Here is a 22538-nt window from a genome sequence, read left to right on the forward strand (position 1 = left end):
CAGGCCCAGGAAAGATAATAATGATGATGATGATGATGATGATGATGATAATAATAATAATATTTTTTTATTTATATCCCGCCCTCCCCAGCCGAAGCTGGGCTCAGGGCGGCTAACAACAATAAAATAATACAACATTCTAAAATCATTTCATTATAAAATTAATTCAAATCAAATTGATGGCAACCATTGGGCTAGAGTTCTGTGAAGATTGCCAAAGGAGGGAATCAGGCTGTGCCCTAACCAAAGGCTTGGTGGAACAGCTCTGTCTTGCAGGCCCTGCAGAAAGATGTCGAGTCCCGCAGGGCCCTAGTCTCTTGTGGCAGAGCGTTCCACCAGATCGGAGCCACAGCCAAAAAAGCCCTGGCTCTGGTTGAGGCCAGCCTAACCTCCCTGTGGCCTGGGACCTCCAATATGTTTGTGTTTGAAGATTGTAAGTTCCTCTGTGGGACATACCAGGAGAGGCTCAGGTTTGCCCCGAACAGCCTTGCAAGCCGACCTCCAAGACCATATTAAGCCCATGTGGTGGAAGTTTCCCAACAGCTGATTATTTAAAGCACTTTCCATATTTGAAAGAGGTTCCTCTGATTAACTGGGATGCAAACTGTGCAAGAAAAGGGACAGGCTGTGAGAACTCCTATTACAACCTAACATGCACTGCCTTGTTCCTATCTCTGTTTCTTTTTTCATAAAGCGAAATGACTCTCCTCTCTTCCCATGTCATTGAGATAAGGTCTCCTAGCAAGATGAAAATGAGGACATCATAATTAATGCAGCAGGCAAGCGGGTTTGATTACATCTGTATTCAGGAACTTGTTAACAGTTTAAATTAAAATCAACACAAGATTTTAAACACACACACACATACACACCAGATTATAAAGGGATAAAGATGCAAATAATAGATACGAGTGTGGCTTAAGCTTGCCCACATGGGCAAAGGAAGAAGGAAGCGCAGATGTTTGCTGGGAGAAATTGTTTGGCAAAGGGGGGATTTTTTCCTCCTACTACGCTACTAGAATTTGGGGTTATTCAATGGAAGATTCGGGACAGACAAAAAGAAGTAACTCTTCTTCACACAGTGCATATTTAGACTGTGGAACTGTCTCCCACAAGAAGCAGTGGTGGCCACCAACTTGGAAGGCATTAAAAGAGGAATAAATAAATTCATGGAGGAGAAGAATAGAGGCTGTAGGGCAATCAGTTCCCCACTGAGCCTTCTAAAGCGGTAGCCTAAGTCAGTCCATCAAAAAAGATGGTGGCTACTTCCTTCCCAGGGGGTGGGATTCTCAGAAACATTGGGAAACAAGAAACGTAACAGTATGGAAATTTGGCTCAACCCAACAGGAATCAAAGAAGTGTAGAATTAGAAGAGACCACAAAGACCACCTAGTTCAACCCCCTGCAATGTGGGAATTTTTCACCCAACATGAGGTTCAGACCCACAATTAAGATTCCCATGCTCTACCAACTGACCTATCGCTCATCCCTCTCCATAGGTTTTCCAGGTGACTTACCCCATGGGAAGGGTAGGTGAGCCAGCCCCAGTCGCCAATAATGGTGGAAGTGTCCAACAAGTTCACTGAAAGATATAAGAAGAAAACTTTCATTAGACAGACAGAGAATGTGAGGCACGCACAATGCTTGGGCCTTCTTGAGAACCCATTCATCAAAAGTCAGAGTCTGAAGAACCTGGGAGCCCTCAAATGAATGGATGCTCTATAGCAGGGGTGGGGAACCTGCAGCCCAGGAGCCAAATGCAGCCCTTTAGGCCTTTCCATTTGGTCCCTGGGATTCTTCCCAGGCCACACCCCATTTCCAGTCACACACCCTCTCCCCAGGCCACACCCCTCACTGGCCCAACTCTGTACCCTCCTTGAGTGTTTTCGCCTGGCTGGAATCTGTCCTTGATAAGGCCTTCTGTTTGCCTGGATGGCGTATAGAGAGGATTGTGTGAGAAACTAACAAACTACAGTGGTACCTCGGGTTACATATGCTTCAGGTTACATACGCTTCAGGTTACAGACTCTTCTAACCCAGAAATATTACCTCGGGTTAAGAACTTTGCTTCAGGATGAGAACAGAAATCGTGCTCCGGCAGCGCAGCGGCAGCAGGAGGCCCCATTAGCTAAAGTGGTGCTTCAGGTTAAGAACAGTTTCAGGTTAAGAACGGACCTCTGGAACAAATTAAGTACTTAACCTGAGGTACCACTGTATACCATGGTAAAATTGTGCGATGTGCATCAAAATGTATGGATTAGTAAAAATAAGTATACAAGCATGCATTCCATTAGGGGAAACTGCTTTGCAAAAATGTGCAAAAATACCTGCAAACTGTCAGGAGAAATTCTCAGTTTTCATGAGGACATTTTAAAAAAAATTCACAAACTGATGTGGAGATGTAGAAAAGCGAACTTAAGAGTGGAAAGATGAGGAATGGAGAGAAACAGAAACTGACAGATTGGACCGTCACTAAGCTTGAGTGAAGGCAAGGTTGGGAGCCTCTGCCCTGGGAAGCGTGATGGCAGAAGCAGCAACATTTGTTCAACAGCTGGTATTCAAGTCTGACATCGCACAGATGCAAGCACACCTCTAAAGCCCAGTGGTGTTACCCAGAGCTTTCTTCAGCCAGAACTCACGGGAACTGCGTTCCGGCACCTCTCAGATGGGCACCATTGTCATTATAAGAGAACAAGGGAGGTATTTATGGTGAGTTCCAGCACCCCTTTTTCTAGAAAGGGGTGTTAGCCACAACTGCAGAATAGAGCTTGCTTTTTCCATAATAAGCCAGCCTCCATCATACACCTGAGTTTTGTGTTTGATTAACCTCTCTGAGAGTCTTTTTGGTTGAAGAGTGGGGTACAGATCCACTAAATAAAATAATAAATCCATCTAGACACCCGGAAGAAATGCCAGGTCCAGCTTTCCTCCCCATGAATCTGTGCATTGTTCTTTCTTTCTTTCTTTCTTTCTTTCTTTCTTTCTTTCTTTCTTTCTTTCAAGGGCAGAGCCACTCCATCCAAAACAACGTGCTCCCACTTCCCCCTTGCAATCTTTACTTTCCAGAGGCTCAGCCAAGTCCTTCTCTGTTTGTTTCACACTTCCTGCGGGAATTAATCCAGGTTTGAAGTCTGCACACTAAAGCCAAAGTAATTATGCCCCGTGGTGCACAGCTACGACATGCACACACGCAAACCCATACCAATACCTCTCTGCTCACACCAAAAGAAGCGAGCGGGCAGGATCTCCCAAGCAGAGATTTCATGGAGTAGGGGGAGACAGCAGGGGTGGAATCAAAGTCACCTGCTCCAAAGTTGTCCGCCTCCAGGGAGCACAGCTTAAGTTAATGAGGAAGTCGAGGCAAATTGCTCTGCTCGTGATCTGGAAACCAAATGCCTTTCAACCCTCTGGTGAAGGTTCTCTTTAATCTAGACATGTGCGTGTGTGCTGTGGGTGGGCAGCCAAAAGCTCAGCCTCCTCCATGTTGGACATTCGTTGTGTGAAGCGAGAGCCTCATGGGGCCATTTTCTCGGCAACCCTGCAATGGGTGGGAATAAGAAAAGGCCAGCAGCTGCCAGCCAAGGTCCGTCATACCCTCCAATATTTATCCGATGAAAACAGGGACGTTCTGTTCCATCATCATCATCATCATCACAATAATTTTACTATTTATACCCTGCCCATCTGGACAGGGTTGCCTCAACCACTCTGGGTAGCTTCCAACATATATAAAAACATAGCAAAACATTAAACATTAAGAAACTTTCCTACACAGAGCTGTCTTCAGATGGCTTGGGGGTCAGATAGCTCCATATCCTCCAACATTTCTCTGGTGGAAATAGGGACATCCTAAGGAAAAGGGGACATTCCAAGAACAAATCAAAAACTGGGATGGCTTCCATAAATCCGGGACTGTCCCTGGAAAATAGGGACACTTGGAGGATCTGTCAGTGCATGGATACTTTTGCAGGATACAGCTCATGCTGCAAGCAACAGATTTTGGATCAGGGACATACAGTAGGCCTTATACTGTGTCAGAATCTTATTCTTATCTATCTCAGTACTGTCTACACAGGAGAAGAACCATGTAGCTTTCTAGAACTCCTTGGCAGAAGGATGTGACTGAAATATACCTCTGAGTGTGCCCGTTTTGTTCCTACAATGTATTTATCCTGCTTTGTCTGAATAATTTTCTGGAGCTTTTCCTTCCCTTCAGTTTCTAGCACCTGATATGCCAACCATGCATTGGAGAACAAAGCCCCACTGCGTACCTGCCCATTAAGTAGCAAATCCCCCCATTTTTCTCCCCCTAGGGCGCCGGCACAGAAATATTTTCCACTCTCCATGCTGACATTTCCTATCCCCGCATTTCCTCTGCACCACTTCAGCCACAAATAGGCCACAAATTATGATCCAGTTCTTCAGGGGAACACAGATGTTCTGAGTCTGGCCTTTGTTGTGAATCCGGGAAGTGATTCCAAGGCTTAAAATGTGCTTGTGGTGAGGAAACAACTCACCACCCAGCCAGCAATAAACTGCAATATTTATGCCGCTGGATAAATATTATTCTTACCATCAAATTGCATGACTGTGGCCACCAGAAGTTTCTTTGTCAAATACAGTGGCATGCAGAGCCGGCAAGAGACATTTTGGCACCTGAGGCGAAGGCACCCCCTCCCCTCCAGGGAAGAAGGGGTGAGTGAAGATCAGGAAGATCAGGATCAAGGAGGGGGGATAAAGATCTACACTGGGATCTGCTGCCCCTATAGATCCTGCCACCTGAGACATGGCCTCCCCTTGTCTCATGGGTGGGCCAGCCCTGGTGGCATATGTCAAATCAGCCTCTGGCTAGTGCTGGTGAAGACACAACTAGAAATTTGGACCCTCAGTGTCATGCCCACATTGTGTTGAACATTGCACTGTATTTAGAACTAAGTTTCATTGACTTACTCCAGGGTAAATGAGCACAGAAATCCAGCCTTCATTGTGAATCCTGTGCGTGTCTACTCAGAAGCAAGCCCAGTTGAAATCGGTGGGATTTACTCTCAGATAGGTATGTATAGGATTGCACGTTTAGGGAGCACTCCTGTACCAATTTGCTTAGATGTAAGGACGGGCACCTATGCCAATTTTGGTTTTTCTCAGTTCCTCATTTTTCCATTCTTAAATTTGGCCCTCCATATTTCCACATCAGTTTGCAATTCTTTTATAAAGTCCTCATGAAAATTCATCAGCATTTTAGGGCAAATTTCTCCTAATCTACACTTTTGTATGCCATTATCCCTAACAGACACATTTTTTTTTGCAAAGCAACTTCCCCAAATATAATTCATTTCTGTATGTTGTTTTTTATGGCATATGTACATTTGCATGCACACCTTATCCTTGCATGCACATTTTTTGGGGTAGACATTATTCGGCTGGAGAACTGCATTGCAAAATTCAGAGAAATGCAAATTTCAGTTCTTGTTTTGTTTCTAAAAGTACAAATTAGGTGGGTTCACCTTTTAATGTGAACTGAATTGAATCCTCCCCCCCCCAAAAAAAACTACTTGGAAGTAAGCCTCACTGGACTTAATTCTAAGCAGATATGCATAAGGATTCCACTGTTAATATTTTAAATTATTCTTTTTAAAAATTGGGAGGATGTCGAATCAGCAAGCAAACACACACAACCCTACCTATTGTATCACCCAATTGCCAGGAGGCTCAATTAGTTATTTAAAACAAAAGGCTGGCCCAACCCCCCTTCCAGCATTGCTCGGGCCATTTTATTCTGTCTCCCCACCCCCCATCCCGGTTCTCTTTTGGCCGACGAAACTCCCTTTCCACTTTCTCTACATTAGTTCATTTGCCCATAAATTAGGATTGACCTAGATGTGCCATTGTTTGTGCAATTAGCAATTGCACGGATACGATTAAAAACAAAAACTGTAAACGAAGCTGGCATGGTCCATAGTGATGGCGTTGAGGAAGGGGACTTAATCCTTGCTTCTACTATGACTATGCCCCCCCCAACTGCAGCAAGCCAGAACTTTGACTGCCTCCACTCCCCATAGTCCAGCTTTGACAGGTGGTTGACCCTGCCCACTTGTCAGTCACTTGACATCATTATGATGACAGGTGACAACTTCAAAGAGGCTGATCAGCTGTTGGAGGCATGCTGTCAGCATCAAGAGGCAGATTCTGCTGAAGACATGTCTCTGAAGGAGCTTGCTGTAACCCCTGGCAAGCTGCCTAAGGAATGAAAATATCTATTTGCAGTTTGTATTTTTAGCTGTTCCATCATTTACAACATCAGGTGTTGGGCAGGTAAGTACCGTTTGTGGAAAACCTTCTGGCTGCTCCCTCACTGGGAGAAATGAAGCTATAGGGAGTCAGGCAGAGGACCTTCTCAGTAGTGGCACGTACCCTGTGGAACGTTCTCCCATCAGATGTCAAGGAGATAAGTAACTCTACAACCTTTGGAAGACATTTGAAGGCAGGCCTGTATAGGAAAGCTTATAATGTTTGATGTTCCATTATATTTCTGTATATGCTGGAAGCCGGGACGCGGGTGGCGCTGTGGGTTAAACCACTGAGCCTAGGACTTGCTGATCAGAAGGTCGGTGGTTTGATTCCCTGCGACGGGGTGAGCTCCCATTGCTTGGTCCCTGCTCCTGCCAACCTAGCAGTTTGAAAGCATGTCAAAGTGCAAGTAGATAAATAGGTACCGCTCTGGTGGGAAGGTAAACGGCGTTTCTGTGCACTGCTCTGGTTCACCAGAAGCGGCTTAGTCATGCTGGCCACATGACCCAGAAGCTGTACACCGGCTCCCTCAGCCAATAAAGCAAGATGAGCGCCGCAACCCCAGAGTCGGCAACAATTGGACCTAATGGTCAGGGGTCCCTTTACCTTTACCTATAAGCTGGAAACCACCCAGAGTGGCTGGGGTGACCAAATTAAAACAACCTTATGGGCCAAATGGAGACATGTGCCAGGTCTGTTTAGTGAGCCAGAGGCTCTCTACCTCTGTACTCTTGCATTTGGAATAAAGCTCTCATCAGCGGTGGGGGAAATGGGGTTCCTTTGAAGGCTTCTCTTGTACCACAGCACACATCTCACCTTACTGGGGAGTGCCAGAGAGAAAGAGAGATTCTCAGTCTATTTTGGTTCTGCACTTTTGCTCCTGGAAGCGAAATTGGTTAAGCTCCATTTAGAGCATGCTGTGTGGCGAGGCAGTTCCCAAAGCTAGGTAGCAAAAATATTCCGCCTCCGCCTCCACCTTCTCCTGGCATTCTGACCTGGCAAACTGCATATAGTTAATTAAAGGACCTGTCAGGGCCGTGGGGAGGGAGGGGATGCAAGAAGTTTAAGAAGGTTGCAGGACGTTTAGCAGGATTGCATAATTAAGCAATTGAACGAGGCAGTCGGTGCTGCTGGGTTCTGATTCTCTCTTGCACACAGCCTTCCTGCAGGTTGGGGAGAAAATGTGTCTCTACAGAATTAACGCTGCAATCGACCTGTATCTCCTGAATTTATGACATTTGCATGGGAAAGATGATCGTGTAACAGGGGTGGTTGGACAGATTTTATTTTATTTTATTTATGTTTTGTTGAATGAATAAATAAATGAATATATATCAAAAAAAATCCTAACTGCTATTTTATTTATATGTTGTTGTTGTTGTTTTTTATCCTGGTCTGTGACTGTAATAAAGTTCATTCATTCATTCATTCATTTGTTTGTTTTGTTTTGTTTTGTGTTGTTTTTATTATCCCCAAGCATTGGTCATGCTGGCTAGGGCAAAAAATACTTGAGAGATTCAGAATCACTTGTTTCAATTTTTTTTAAAAATGTTTTAGAATATTCAATAAATGCAGATTTTTTGGTGCAGATTATTATTATTTTTAATCCACATGATAATGCAGGAATGGGATGAAACTGGTGCATAGGAGAACACTTTGAAAGTAACGCAGACATAATGTGCCCTCTTTGAGCAGGGACGTACCATGCAAATACCTGATTATGTCATGCCTCACAATTGCTTTGAAGCTCGACAATACAGATGAGTCCAGTGAGATTGATCAGTGCCTTATTCTGGGAGGGAGTTATACAGCCCCTCTAAAAGAAGTCTTCCTTGGGTAAAGAGGTTTCAGAAAACTAGCATCCAGTTTGTCATATTCCTTTTCAGGGCAAGGTGGTTGAGAAAATGGTGGCTGGCTAGCTGCAGATGTTCCTGAGGGAATATATAAACTATTTAGATCTATTCCAGTCTGGTTTCAGACCAGGTTTCGCCACCGAAAGAGCCCTGATTGCCCTGATTTATTACCTCTGTTAGGAGAGAGCTGGAGGAGTGTAACCCTATTGGTTCTCCTTGACATCTCAGTTGCTTTTGACACCATGGCACTGGCCATGGTGTCTTCCTCTGGAGCAGCTCAGGGAGGTGGGTATTGGAGGTCCTGTACTACAGGGCTTCACCCCTACTTACGGGATCAAGAATGCTGAATGTTGACCAAGCTAGTTGTTTATTCACTATGCATTTGGACAGCTCTTGAGATATCATGGCCAAATTTTGCATGACGGTTCCTGAGATCAAGGAGCAGGTTTTTGTCTCTGTTTGGATACAATTTTGATTTAAGATGGTGGACTGAAGCGTTCAAAACCAAACTGATTTTGACCACTGGTTTCAAAACTGCACAGTCCTTTTCTTTTTCCAGGAATTCCTTAGCAACGTCGGGTGCAGAGCTTCTAGTAAGTAAATAAATATGACATGTGTTTAGCATTGACCAACTGAAGAGGTCCCAAGTGGTCAGGAATTAATTCCTCTTTGTTTGACTCTTATTACTTTGCCCTCACTTCTTAATTTCAATCCATCTGCTATTTCCTCCTCTCAAATCAGATGCAGAGAGATCTTGGCCAGCCGGCCACAGAATCAGGCTACAATAGTCACACCCAATAGAAAACAAAGAAAAACATGCCAGGCCAATGAGTTTGTACTAATGATGGCAAGTGGTCCCTTTCTTTCTCACACTCATTCTGCACGACGCAGGACTGTCAGAACGATGAAACGCTTCCAGACGGCCGAAGGCCTTGCTTTGAAAGCAATAGCCAATTAAACTGAATTTTGCATGATGTCAATAGAAGTCTCATTCTGAGGATATTGCACGACAAAAGCAGGCACCAGCCTGCTTAATAAGTCAGACAAATCACACACTGGAAAATCATTTCAAAATGGATCTCCTGCCGACATGGCTTATAAAACTATCATCAACAGCTTTTCGAAGGGTGTAGTTACAGTTAATGAAAAATTAGTCTCTCTCTCTCTCTCTCTCTCTCTCTCTCTGTGTGTGTGTGTGTGTGTGTGTGTGTTATGTGTACAGATAAATCTGCCCTTGCATTCCTCCCTTCCTAAAAGCACACACACATAAAACATATTTTTAAACTAGATTGCCGGAAACAAGTGTGCTAAATCATAAGCATAAAGCAAGTATTGTCAATTTACTTATGTAAGCATGTGTGAGAGAGAAGTGGAGTCTTACTGAAGCAATTCTGGGGTGACCTCCTGTTTGAAGAAATAAATTCCAAAATTAATGTTTATTGGGAGCTTAATGCATTTCAGGGAAGGAAACATTTTTAAGGGCACTGAAAAATTCAAACAGATGATTGACACAAAATAAAATGGAGTGAAATATATTCTCCTGAATCCATTTAAAGATACTGAGTTGTATCCAGTGCTTGTGCTACACAGAGTAGACCCATTGAACTTAATGAACCTTAGATATGTCTATTACCTGTAATGAGTTTGAGTAGGACTAATATTGACTACAACCCATAAAGTTCTTAATAGATAATTACATCACTTAAAAAAACAACTAATATCAACATATGTTTAACATTACCAAGTTCAAAACAAATTGTTAATAACGAAACAAACCCTAAACAATTTCGGGGAGGGAAAGGGAGAGCTAAACTATAAATAAGATATTGTATATATATACACACATGGCTTTTTTTGCAGTTGGAGCTCACAGGAGGTAAGTTTGACACCTCTCAGATGGGCATCATTGCCATTCTAAAAGAACAAGGGTGAAGTTCATGATGAGCTCCGGCACCTGTTTTTCTAGAAAAAGAGCATTGTATACACACATTATATCTAGTATGAAAATAGGTGTAAAAGGTAAACTAATATTTTTTAGCAATGCTTCTAACACACCAAGGATAATGCAGTAGCTCCTGCTACAGAAAACATTCAGTGTGGAATTCGTCATAATAAAATGACCTCTAGTTTTGTGACAGTCTGGAAGCTTGCTTATACCTTTTAAGGACCCACAATTTAAGGGCTAAGGAATGACATTTCTAGCTTTTCAGTGACTGTTTGGGGCACGTGGATATTCTAGTCCACACCAGTGACTCGGAGTAGGGGGCTGTATGGCCTAGTCTTTAATAACTGGAGACCGCCTTAACCAATATAGACCCACTCAGCAACCTCGATCTGACACTTTTAATGAGTCCCACCCAATCTTTGTTCTGTATGTGTAAGGAACTGATCGCTCCTACATTCTGGGTAGGAATGGCCACTGCATATCGTAAGAACATAACAAGAGCCATTGGATCAGGCCAATGGCTCATCCTGTGCTCACAGTCACTGGCGGAGGAAGGGGGGTGCGATAGGTGTGGTCTGCCCTGGGGGTCATCCCTGAGGGGGAGTGACAAAAAGGCACACTGCAGGGAGCTCGCCCTGCCACTTCTGTGTGCAGTGGCTTGAGCGCGGAGGACGGCTCTGCCCCCGTGCAGCTCATGGTGGATCGCCCCCACCTGTGCAGCTCGCCCTCCACCCCCCAGGTGCATATGGCCGCCCATGCAACTAACTCCGCCACTGCTCACAGTGGCCCCCCAGATGAACCAATGGGAAGCCCCAAAACTAGACCTGAGCACAGCAGCATTCTCCCTTGGTTTCCAGCAACTGGTATTCAGAAACAATCCACCTTTGACTGGGGAGGCAGAGCGTAGCCATTATGGCTGGTAGCCATCGATAGCCTTCCCCTCCACGAATTTGTCTAATCCTCTTTTAAAGCCACTCAAGTCGGTGGCCATCACTGCCTCCTGGGGAAACGAGTTCCAAAGTTTAGCTACACTCCGTGTGAATACTTCCTTTTGTCCTTCCAATATTCAGCTTTTTGGGATGCCCATGAGTTCTAGCGTTGTGAGAGAGGGAGGAAGATCAGATCCCCCATCGCCCAGCCCATATTTTCCAGTGCGTTTCTCTGTTACTTTGCTAGCCACAAAACGAAACAAAGATTTCTCATCCTATCCACGTTGATTTCAGCCCCTCCTGCAAGATAGTGAGGCACGAACCTGCTTCTGACTGATTTAGAAAACACAGACTGTTCATAATCCCAAGGAAGCTGATAATTAAGTTTCTACAATTCAGATCACTTGGGGTAAAAACTTCAGGAAGTCAATGAATCAGTGAGCTATACCGTCGTTTGGCTTACATTCCACCCTACCCCCCAAATGGTTTATTATCATGGTATATTTCATTGGATTTTTAAATTTTCCTTTTAATAGCTTGTTTTAATTAAGTAGTGGATTCTTCTGCCAGGGTGATGTTGCCATAGCCATAACCTACATGCGTAGCTCTAAATAATGTTGTGGCACTTTATGCATCTTGTGGACTAGAGTCTTACTCAGAAGTGCTGTGGATCACAATGCTGGGATGCTAGGATCACAATAGACCGCATTTGCAGGTCAGTTTATTCTGTTTCCTCTATTAATTTCTGCATTATATTTGAGCTGTCACATGATAAAAAAAACCATTCCAGAAGGTTAGCAGAATATAGTGGAAATTTAGGACTCAGTTCCATGTTAATTGCTTCCAGGTGGGGGGGTGGGCCTTGCAACCACGTTAACCCTGAAAATTGTAGGAGCAAAATGATGAAATTTTGGGCAGTATACTGGCGTACAGTTCCTTCTTGCCATTTCGATGGGTGAATCATGGGAGAACAGAAACACGCATATATGGAAAGGGTGTGGGTGTAGCAATTATTATTATTATTATTATTGTTGTTGTTGTTGTTGTTGTTGTTGTCCAGTTATGTTCACTATTGTGTCACACCACGCCCACTGGTGAAAAAATAAGCAAACAAAAACACAGCCACTTTTTGAAATTTTAACCTATCTGGATTTTGAAACGCATTTCTCCAGCCAAGCGACACGTACAAAAATGCATACACCAAGAGACAATGTTTTCACTAATGCATTGTAATGCATGCATTAGTGAAAATAACACGTGAAAATGCATAATCTAAGGGGAAATTGCTTTTCAAAAATGTGTATATCAGACAAAATTGCATACAGATCTGTGTATGGAAGGGAAAATTCAAATTATATTATTATTATTATTATTATTATTATTCAAATGCTGCTGAATTTTCATGATTTTTTTTAATTTAGAAAATTGCAAACTGATTTCAAAATGTGGGAAACTGAATGGAAAACTGAATAAAAAAATGAAATGGACAGATTCACCCAGGGTCAAATAGCACACTGTGTTAAGGGTGGGCAACCTACAACCCACGGAATAATTTTATGTGGCTCTTGACCTAATTTCTTGCAAGTGGAATGGAAGGGGAAAGGGGAAAGGGAAGTGGCAGGAAGCGAAGGAGGGGGTGACACAAGACAGACAAAAGAGAAAGGTGGCTCCACCCACCTTTGACTCATGCCCCACCTACCTTTTACTCCAGCCCCACTCATAGCTCCCCCTTGATTATCCCTGCTCACCTCTGCCTTACATTAAACCACAACAAACTTCAGACAGACCTCATTTGGGATTGGGATCACATTCAGGCAGAGGAAAGGCTTTTCAAATGCACCACCCTCCTACCCAAACATGCCATTGTCCCAAAGAAAACCCCTTCTTCCTTTAAGCAGAGAGGGAGGGTGTAATTGGTGATGACTGGCAGTGGAGAAAGAGAGGATCATGGGTCAACGGAAGTGCAGGTCAACCAGCTCTTTACCTGTCCGACTCTGAAATCATTTCCTCTCTTTCTGTCTGTCTCTCTGACACACAAAATACTGAATGCATAGGTAAGGTAATTGAGCATCCTCCAAGTCAAGGGTAGAGAAGCGTTTTTTCTCAGGTGATGGAGGTGATTTGCCTTGGGTGCAAGACCAGATTCCAAAAGTGGGTGCTTCTTCTCACCTTCCTCCTGCCACTCCAATCTCTCTCTCTCTCTCTCTCTCTCTCTCTCTCTCTCTCTCTTTCTTTCTTTCTTTCTTTCTCTCTTTCTCTCTTTTCTGGTACTCCTTTCTCTCTCTCTCTCTCTCCACTCATTCTGCATTCACACAGCAGTTTATTCCACTTTCTTCAATGTTTCCCTAACTGTTAAATTTCGTATTATATCTGAGCTTTCACATGACACCTCTGGAAAAATAAGAAAATGTACCTCAAGGTTAGCATTCATTTCTGTGCTATTTACTTCCAGAAAAGAATCTGGTTGCAAATAACACAGGAATAAGTGCTAAACTTGTGCTATAAGGTAAAGGTAAAGGGACCCCTGACCATTAGGTCCAGTCATGACCGACTCTGGGGTTGTGGCGCTCATCTTGCTTTATTGGCCGAGGGAGCTGGCGTACAGCTTCCGGGTCATGTGGCCAGCATAACGAAGCCGCTTCTGGCGAACCAGAGCAGTGCACAGAAATGCTGTTCACCTTCCCGCCGGAGTGGTACCTATTTATCTACTTGCACTTTGACGTGCTTTCGAACTGCTAGGTTGGCAGGAGCAGGAACCGAACAACGGAAGCTCACCCCGTCGCAGGGATTCGAACTGCCAACCTTCTGATCGGCAAGTCCTAGGCTCTTTGGTTTAGACCACAGCACCACCTATATCTGAAGGTGGCTTTTATGTCATGTGAAAGCTCAGTCTCTGGTGGCGGTGGAAGGCCACCATTTCGTGGTTCACCTCAGGTGCCAAAATGGCTGGGAACAGCCCTGGAATTGGAATATGGACCATTTGCCCAATAGTACCTGAGCATTTATCTTTTCAGACACATTGCTTTCTGCATGACTTCAATGTCCATACTCCAATTCTGGAGTATGACGTGGTATTAGAAGCACATGGCTGCCAGGCCCAAACCATCATTGAAACCACACAATACTGTGACCCAACTGTGATCCTGGAACTAATAATAAATTATCTGGGCATGTTCTGTACTGGAACAGCCTCTGGTTGTGTGAGTAGAAGGTCACAAATACACACAAGATTTGGATGAATCTGGCAGCCTTGGTTCCTCTGACTTTTTCATTTTTGCAACCTACAGTTCAGTCCTCCATGCTTCTATATCACTCATGATAGGCACACAAACATATATACATTTATAGATATAGATATATTTAAATGTCCTCATGGAAATTCTTCCGCAATTCAGTGGACATACAGATTTTGCAAGAATGCCTGTTCGTATATTATTTCATGAAAATATGCATTTTTTTATGCAGACGTTCCCCTAATAAACCCATGGCTGTACCTCTTAAACTTTTGGGAGGACAGGGGCAGGGTCTGCAAAAATTGGAGACGTATGAGGGCTCATCCAGATTTGTCTTTGCCCCGTAGCTTTCCCCCGGGGAAGCCTACACTTTAGTGATAAATCGGAGCAAATGTTAACTGAGTTTTCTCTGGGCTGACATTTGCTCTGATTTATCGCTAAAGAGTGGGTTCTCCTGGGGAAAGTGGTGATGCAAGGGCTCAACTGCTGGGACCCATGCTTTCTAGACAAAGGACAGGAGGAAGTGTGGATGAGCTCGGAGTTTCCAGCGATTGTGCTTTTGCTCATGCAGTGGATGAATTAGTTGGTCTGCATTACAATGTGACGCCAACTGAATTTATTCCCTGTGCCCACCACAAAAAGTATGATCGCAATTCGAAAACCCAGACAAGTCGGTCCATCCACCCTGGAAACTCATGCTCACAGCATAAAAGATGTCCAAAAAATATTTTTGTGTGTGAACGCAATGGGCATAAATATATCCAAAAATATTTTCTCGTGAACTCAGTTCCTGCCAGGCAGGAGATCTTTGATATGGAGAGGAAAGGGTGGGATTTGGGGATCAAGTAATGAAGTAAGGATTTGAAATCAAGTCAGGGGTGATGGATCTTCAGAATGGAAAGACCGCAGCCACTCCCCCCCCCCCCCAGCCACCAACCCTCCTTCTGTAAGGTGGCATTTGGAAACAATAATGCCAGTACCAAGCCTCCGCATTGCTTGGCACAGACCTGGCAGCGCGGACAGCATCATTCTGGAGCCAAGGACAAATTGGCCTCGTGTGGCCCATAGTTCAAACCCACCCAGCATCAGGGGAGAAAAAACGCACTCTGCAAATCACAGCATGCTGTTACGTAAACAGGAGCAGAGCCTCCCAGCCAGAGTCAGGCTGGCATGATCAGTTTGGGCAGCTCACAGGCACCATGCCCCTCAAGGAGACAGAGCAAGTGCACTGCCCCAAGCCCCGGGGTCAAGGTGATGGGCCCCTTTGTTTACCTGGCCTCAGCTCCCTTCAGAACCATCTTTCCAGAAGGGTGGACTGTGAGAAGCAACGTCGACCACTCAGCACAGGCCATGCCAGGATATTCGGAGCCAAAGGAACGCAGGTCACCATGATCTCATGCAAATTCCCCGAGACACCCTCCTCTCTCCCACTTATCTCTACCAGCTTGGAAACTGCAGGTGTGGTGCCTGCGGAAAAGCTGCAGGAAAGGGCAGCGAAAAAATGATCAAGGGGATGCAGCAACTCAAATGTTCCGGCGTTTTAGGCTTTTTCGCTTGGGGAAAAGAAAGACACAATGGGGTGGGGGTGGGGGGACAACAGCACATAATCCAGGTGGGTAAAATGGTGCCCGGCATGAAGAAAGTAGAAAGGAAGGCATTGCCTCCCCACCCCATAATACCAATACCAGAAACCAACAGGGTCACCCCGCAAAGCTGAATGGTGCGAGATTCAAGGCAGCAGGTAATTAGACTGCAGAATTTGCTGCCACAAGATGTGGCGGTCACCAGCTTAGATAGCCTCAAAAGGGGGTTGAGTAAATTCACGGAGGAGAAGTCTATCAGTGTCTATGATAGTCCCAATGGCTACAGACAGCCTCCAAGATCACAGGAAGTATGTCCCTGAAGACCAGTGTCTAGAGAACAGCAGAGGGGGAGCTGCTGCTCTCATGTGCTGCTTGTGGGGGAACAGGTTGTGACCCTAGATAGGCTGAATAGCCCTCTGCCCTTGTGGTTCCCCTGCAGCTCTCTAATAGGCCTTGAGTTTGATCCAGCAGGGCTCATCTGAGGCGCCCATCCTCCCTGTCACAATCCCTTTTCTGCCAGCTGTCTTTGACCTGACATGCTCTCTCCGTGTGGCTGTGGTTAATGTAGCTTCAGAGCTGGCGTGTGAGAGAGAGCAGCTAGGGAGCTGGGAGGGTTGTGGGAGCTGCTTTGCCCTGCCGTGACCTCCTTGTGATCTCTCAGCCACCAGGGGAAGCAGGTAAGAACTGTGGGTGATGATCCCCCTGTCTCTAGGTGGCAGGGAAACACAACTGCACTTGTGATTCTGAAGGTCTAGGCCAGGGTAGAAGAGGGGGACGAGTACAGGAGAGGGGCATATCTTCTTTAACAAGCACATGGAGGCAGGTGAGGACCCAAGGAGAGCACTGCTGGATCAGACCAAAGGGCTATCGAATTCTACATCCTGTCTCCCACAATGATCAATCCGATGGCTCTGGGAAGCCCATAGGCAAAGCATGAAGACAACAACCCTCCTTCACTGCTATTCACAAGAGCATAAGAAGAGCTTTTTTGGATCAGACCAAGCACCCATCCTATCCAGCATCTTGTCTCTGCCAGGGGTCATCCAGATGCCCATGGGATGGCCCAACCATCCATCCCCCATTGTCCTCACCACCCCCCAGCAACTGAAATTTAGAGGCATGCTTCCCCTGAACCTATAGGTTGCTTTTAGCATTAATAAATGCTAAAATAAATAGCATTAATAGAATTATCCTACATGAATTTATTGATTCATAAATTGTAGAGTTGAAAGGGACCACAAGGGTCACAAGGCCACCTGGCTTTTGGTTTGGACTCAGTCTGACCCTTATGTTTCCCTCCCCTTATGGTTTTGATCTATGGGCTACTTTTAAAATGAGGCTGCATTTTAAATTGCATTTTAACCTGTATTTTAAATTGGTTTTTTTCTTTTCCTATTATGTTTTTACTTTCATTTTACTGGTGTTAGATGCCCTGAGCCCGGCTCTGGCCGGGGAGGCCGGGGTATAAATAAAATTTATCATCATCATCATCTAGTCCAAATGTAGTAAATAATTTGCCCAATGTGGGGCTTGAACCCACAACTCTAGGATTAAGAGTCTCATGCTCGAATGACTGAGCTATCCCAACTTTTTACCTTTGTAAGAGAGACTTGTAGCAGTTAGAGTCATGGCAAGGACTGGGGAGACCCAGGGTCACATCCCAATGAAGCCACAAGGTTCACTGGATGACTCTCGGCTAACTTCTCTCTCTCTCTTTCTCTCTCTCTCTCTCTCTCTGTCTAACCTACCTCACAAGGGTGTTGTAAGGGTAAAGTAAAAGGAAGGAAATCCATGTACTTTGAAAGAAAGGAGGGCTATAAATGAAAGCAGATACATTGGTTCCTTGGATCTCGAACTTAATCCATTCCGGAATTCCATTTGATTCCCAAAATGTTTCAAAAACCAAAGTGCGGCTTCCAATTGGCCCCAGGAGCTTCCTGCACTCAATCGGAAGCCGCGGAAGCTGCATCGGATGTTCGGCTTCCGAAAAACGTTCGCAAACCGGAACACTCACTTCTGGGTTTGCGGCGTTCGGGAGCCAATTTGTTCGTGAGCCAAACCATTCAGGAACCAAGGTACCACTGTAAATGAATGCAAAATCAGGTAGGGGATTTGGAAGTACAGTTGTGGCACACAATTGACAGGAATAAGGAGAGATGGGCAGCTCTACCAAGAGGCATGCTGTAGCTCAGCTTTTGCTAACCTGGTGCCCTCCAGATGCCGGCTGGGGCTGATGGGAGTTGTAGCACCAAAAAAACATCTGGAGGGCACCAGGTTGGTGAAAGCTTCTGTAGGTGAAGAGGTGCAGAGACTTTGCTGTAGTTGCTGGAGAGGAGTAGTGGAAGAACTCAGGCTAACAGCACCAGACTTTACAGAACTGGTCAGTACTCTGGCTAGTTATCCATCTACCTGATGTTCGCTCTAAGGCCCCACAGAATGATCCTGGATGTCTTCTGGAGATGAGTCAAGGAAAAGCACAGAGGTCAACAGTGGAATGTGAACATGCCAGTGGATGGGCACTTATTTAAAGTCCAGGAAAGTTGGCCATGCAGAGTCAGCCGCTCCACTGCAGGAGCTGGTTCTGCCATAGTTTCACAAGTAGGCATGCGTCATGGTGGAAGATGCAGGTGGTCTTGACAGTATCAGAGGGGTCAGCAGAAATGGGCAGTTGCTCTAGAACCAACAATGCCAGCCAAGACAGGCTGGCACTAGAGGTGGCCTCAGATCAACCCCCCCTGCTGATCCCCAAAAGCCAAGGACACTGAAACCAGCATCTGGGCAAAGGAACCAGCAACAATGTTGTGGGACAGTCTCCTCCTAAAGCATAGAGGTGATGAGCAGGTGTGTCCTGTCTGCCTCCCCTTCCTAGACTTTTCTACGCAACAAAGTCCATCTTTTAAGACGCCCAGCAACCCACCCTCTTCCTCTTCTCAGCTCAGAGACCTCAAACGCCCACTGCACTCACGCAAAACTGGGGCATCCTGTCTGCACACACCTTGCCACTGCTGGCGCCCTGAGCTGGGCACTCTTCATTATTTACAGAGCGGGAGTTCCCGATGTCCTTCTCCTCAGCTGTGTGGCGAAGGACCGTAGCTCTCTGAGCCCCTGCCTTGCAACAAAAGGTCCCTGGTTCAAATCCCGTCATCTCCTGCCCGAAACCCAGTCAGTGTGGGCAACGCTGAGCTGGAGGGACAAGCGGTCTCGGGCAGGTTACCGGGTCGCTGTCCCCAAACCTCCAGGAGCATCAAACTCTGGGAGACCCTCCCCAGCAGTGCAGGAGGAAGTTTGCTGGGCGACAAGCCCTCGCGAGCGCCCAGCCCACCCGCGCCAGCCGGCACCTGAGGCAAGGGCTGCCTCTCCGCGCTGCTCCCGGGCTCTTACCTTCGCTGGTGGTGGCCGCGAGGCAGGCGGCGCAGGAGGCGAGGAAGGCGGCCAAGGAGGCTGCGCGCTCCGCCGGGGTCCTGGCCATAGTGCACCGGGGGCAGCCCGGCGGGCCAGAGCGAGCGCCCTGGCTGCGTGCTGTCAGCGGAGCCCCGGCGCCTCCGACTGCACTTTCCCCACATTTGCTCCCATCCACACTCCGGCAGCGCTGCGCGCGGGAGGAGGGGGCGAGGCGCCCGGCTGCCTGTCACGGCGCAGAAGCCAATTGGATTTGCAGCCTCGCCAAAGTTCCCCCTTCCCTCCTCCCCCCCCACCCTCCTCTCCTCCCCATCCGCCACCTCCCACCCACCCCGATCGCTGGGCCAGGAAATCATCTCCTTCCGCGCAGCCAGGGAGCGGGGTGGGCACCTTTGGTCAAACACCGCCTGCGCCTCCTGCATCTCGCCTCCTCTGCGCGCAGCTCCAAAAAGAAGCCCTTGCCTCATCTCGGTCCTTTGCGCCTTCCGCATGGCAGGTTGTTTGCGGTTGCTAGGGAACCGAGCCTGGACAGCCTGGTGCCCGGTTTCCCCTTCCCGGACCCTCGGGCTGGGTGGATGCTCAAGTGAGGGGAAGGGGCTGCTGGACAGGTCCCGGACCCAGACTCTTGGACGGGAAGGCTGCAAAAAGCTGGCTAGAATGGCACGGGTGGATTTGTCGATTGCAGTTCCTCATCCCTTCCGCCCCCAGTCTGAAGTTTGGTTCTGTACATTTAAGCATCTGTTTATGGTTTGTTTGTTTGTTTGTTTGTTTGTTTGTTTGTTTGTTTGTTTCAGTGCACATTTCTCCTGATCTGCCTCCTTTTTTGCAAGCAATTGGTATAATGCGTTTTGCGTATTGTTTTCACGAAATTCTTACTACAATCACCCTAAGGTCCTGGGGTGGGTTACGACAATTTAAACGATTAAAACACAGCACTGATATTAAATCACAATATATACACAATATTGGACAGGACTCTCGTGATCTTAACACCCAAGATCAGAAAGGGGGCAGTCTTTCATAGATTTGGGACCTGAGTCATTTATATGCATTTTATACATACACCCACCGAGGGGGTGGATCTCCTATGAAACTAATGGAGATTACGCTTTACCACCCCTAATCCTGAAGCGACCTCAGAAGTGACTTTGGTTTTTAAAAGATATGTCTAGTAAAACCAATTTCAGTTGCACAACTCAAATTGATCATTATTTTTTGTTGTTTTATATATTTCAACAATCCCAGAGTCTGAGAGTCAGTTGCCTTTCCTCTCAACTCCTTTCCTCCCCCCCTACTTCAGGACTCCACATTTTCTTATCTCTCGTGAAAATCAGCAAAATGTTGATTTAGTGGGTTTTCTGCTCAGCCTTAAAATACATCTTTAAAATGGCAAATTCACAGCACCATGTGATGATATATAAGGTAAAAACTAAAGTGTATAATTAAAACGAGCAAATCACATTTTAAACCAGAAGTAACACATCTGTTTCTAATCAAGTTCAGCTTATTGATCTGGAAGTATAATTTTAAGAATTCTGTCCTGAGTGATAAAATGTTTGTTGTCCTCCAGTTCCTGACCTTCAGCAGAGGTAGAGAACCTTTCCTCAGTCCCTAGGCTTCACTCTCCCATGGGGAACCTCCTAGGGGTTGACTATGGGATTGGGGTCCCCTTCAACAGGGGATGAAAAAGAGGGAAGAGGGGAAATTGCATGCAAATCAAGCCCCATGCAAATCAAGTCAATAAGGTGAGTCCATAGTGGCTATCAGAGGCCCTCTGGTTTGAGGTAATCACACTATCATCCTCTGACTCCATTGGAGTAAAAGGCTGCTGGAGCGGTTGAGGTGGTCCCTTCCCAGAGTGTGCAGCTGGGGTGGAACTTCTGCTCCTACATAAGGCTCAATCTAAAGCTGAAGCAACATCAGAGGGTGAGGCCAGGCCTCTGATGAGGTCAAGGCTTGCATCACAACACTGGGCAACCAATTCATGGGCGTCTAAACAGGGCTGTGCACCAGAGCTGTCCAAATTCCAGAACTCAAACCAAACTGGGCCAATTTGGATCAATGCAGGATTCAGCTGGGTCAGGTTGAGGCAGCCACAGATTGAAGCAGGTCTGCCCTGAATCATCCAGGGCTTTTAAAAGGGCCTGTTCTGGCAGGTGGGGAAGAGAGAGAAGAGAAAATGCCATGATCTCCATTTTCTATCCCTCCCAACTGCATGCTCTATTAAACACTGTCCAAGGCCCCTGAACTGAGTTGAAGCCAGATTTGGGTTGGGTCAGCCCCAGTTTGGAGTGGGTCGGTTGGGGCCAGTCTGCAGCACCAGGGGGCTTTTGCAAAACTCCTCCTTCTACTATAACCGCATCTTGCCCCTTTCACTGCCTCTTCTTCGAAAGGCTGGGTAGAGCATCTGCACACTGCCTGTTGCAGAGGAGGATGCTGTCGCTATTTGACACCAGACTTCTGTTTGGTTTTGTTTCCCAGGAAGCTTTGGGAACACAGTTCTCATTGATGAAAGAGTGACCATAAATAGAGTTGGTTTCTTTAGGGTTTTTGCTTCTTTTATCATTTCCCACATAGCAATGAATCCCCATGGTCTTAACTCAGAGTCCTAGCCAGGATGACTAATCTGATCAGATTTGGAATTGCAGAAAAGGCAGATCTTCTAGTGCAGAGGTGTGGGATCTCCTTCCTTGGACCATTTGACCACACCCTTCAACATTTCACAGATGGTAATATGAATGATCTTGTAAGACCTCTGTCCTCATACTGCAGATCATTGCATTGTGCGAGTTCAACCCCCCCCCCCTTTCCTCTTAACTTTGTTGGATCCAGGATATAAAGGAGTCTGAGGCACAGCACCACGCGTGGACCTGTCTAACCCAGAAGAGACAGGGCGTACAAGCTGAGAATTCTCTTGGGTTGCATCTGATCTTCATGGCCACTTTGTACCAAGTGGAAATGCTAAGACAGTAAGAGTGATGGGCCCTGTTTCTGGTCTTGTGTCAAGGAACTGCGCATGAGCCAGGTCAACCACAGGGCTGGCACACAAGTGGCAGGCACAGAATGTAATTCGCTCTTTATTAACAGAAAATAACAACACAGAAGAGTCCTCTGGTTTGCCTTTATCCAGCTAAGATGGTACTGAAACTGACCACTAGCTCCAGCCTCCCCCCTCTAGCCTCTCACTTTGAATCCCTCCCAAGAAGATGAAGGGGGTGAGATCCTCCTCCTCTAGGCCTGTCTGGCCTATTGCTCAATAACTTGCAGCACTCTCCTCATTCGGGGTGTCAGAGGGGGAGGTGAGCCAC

The 22538-nt window shown here is 46.2% G+C and overlaps 1 protein-coding gene and 1 long non-coding RNA gene across 3 annotated transcripts in view; both read right to left on the bottom strand.

Moving 5' to 3' along the window:
• Positions 1 to 19458, bottom strand: part of EPHA8 (EPH receptor A8) — a 61732-nt gene extending 42274 nt beyond the window's left edge. For both annotated transcript variants that reach the window (XM_081016060.1, XM_081016059.1), the window contains exons 1-2: positions 19213 to 19458; positions 1518 to 1582 (exon numbers count right to left, since the gene is read on the bottom strand). In XM_081016060.1, the coding sequence (XP_080872186.1) occupies positions 1518 to 1582; positions 19213 to 19300 (153 nt within the window). In that variant the 5' untranslated portion in view covers positions 19301 to 19458. The remainder of the gene's footprint in view (positions 1 to 1517; positions 1583 to 19212) is intronic.
• LOC308482840 overlaps positions 1 to 22538 on the bottom strand; it is a 380605-nt gene that overhangs the window by 126339 nt on the left and 231728 nt on the right. The gene's annotated exons all lie outside the window — the stretch shown is intronic.

This window comes from Podarcis pityusensis (assembly GCF_964106645.2).
Source record: "Podarcis pityusensis genome assembly, chromosome: 8".
In the NCBI taxonomy this organism is placed as follows: Eukaryota; Metazoa; Chordata; class Lepidosauria; order Squamata; family Lacertidae; genus Podarcis; species Podarcis pityusensis.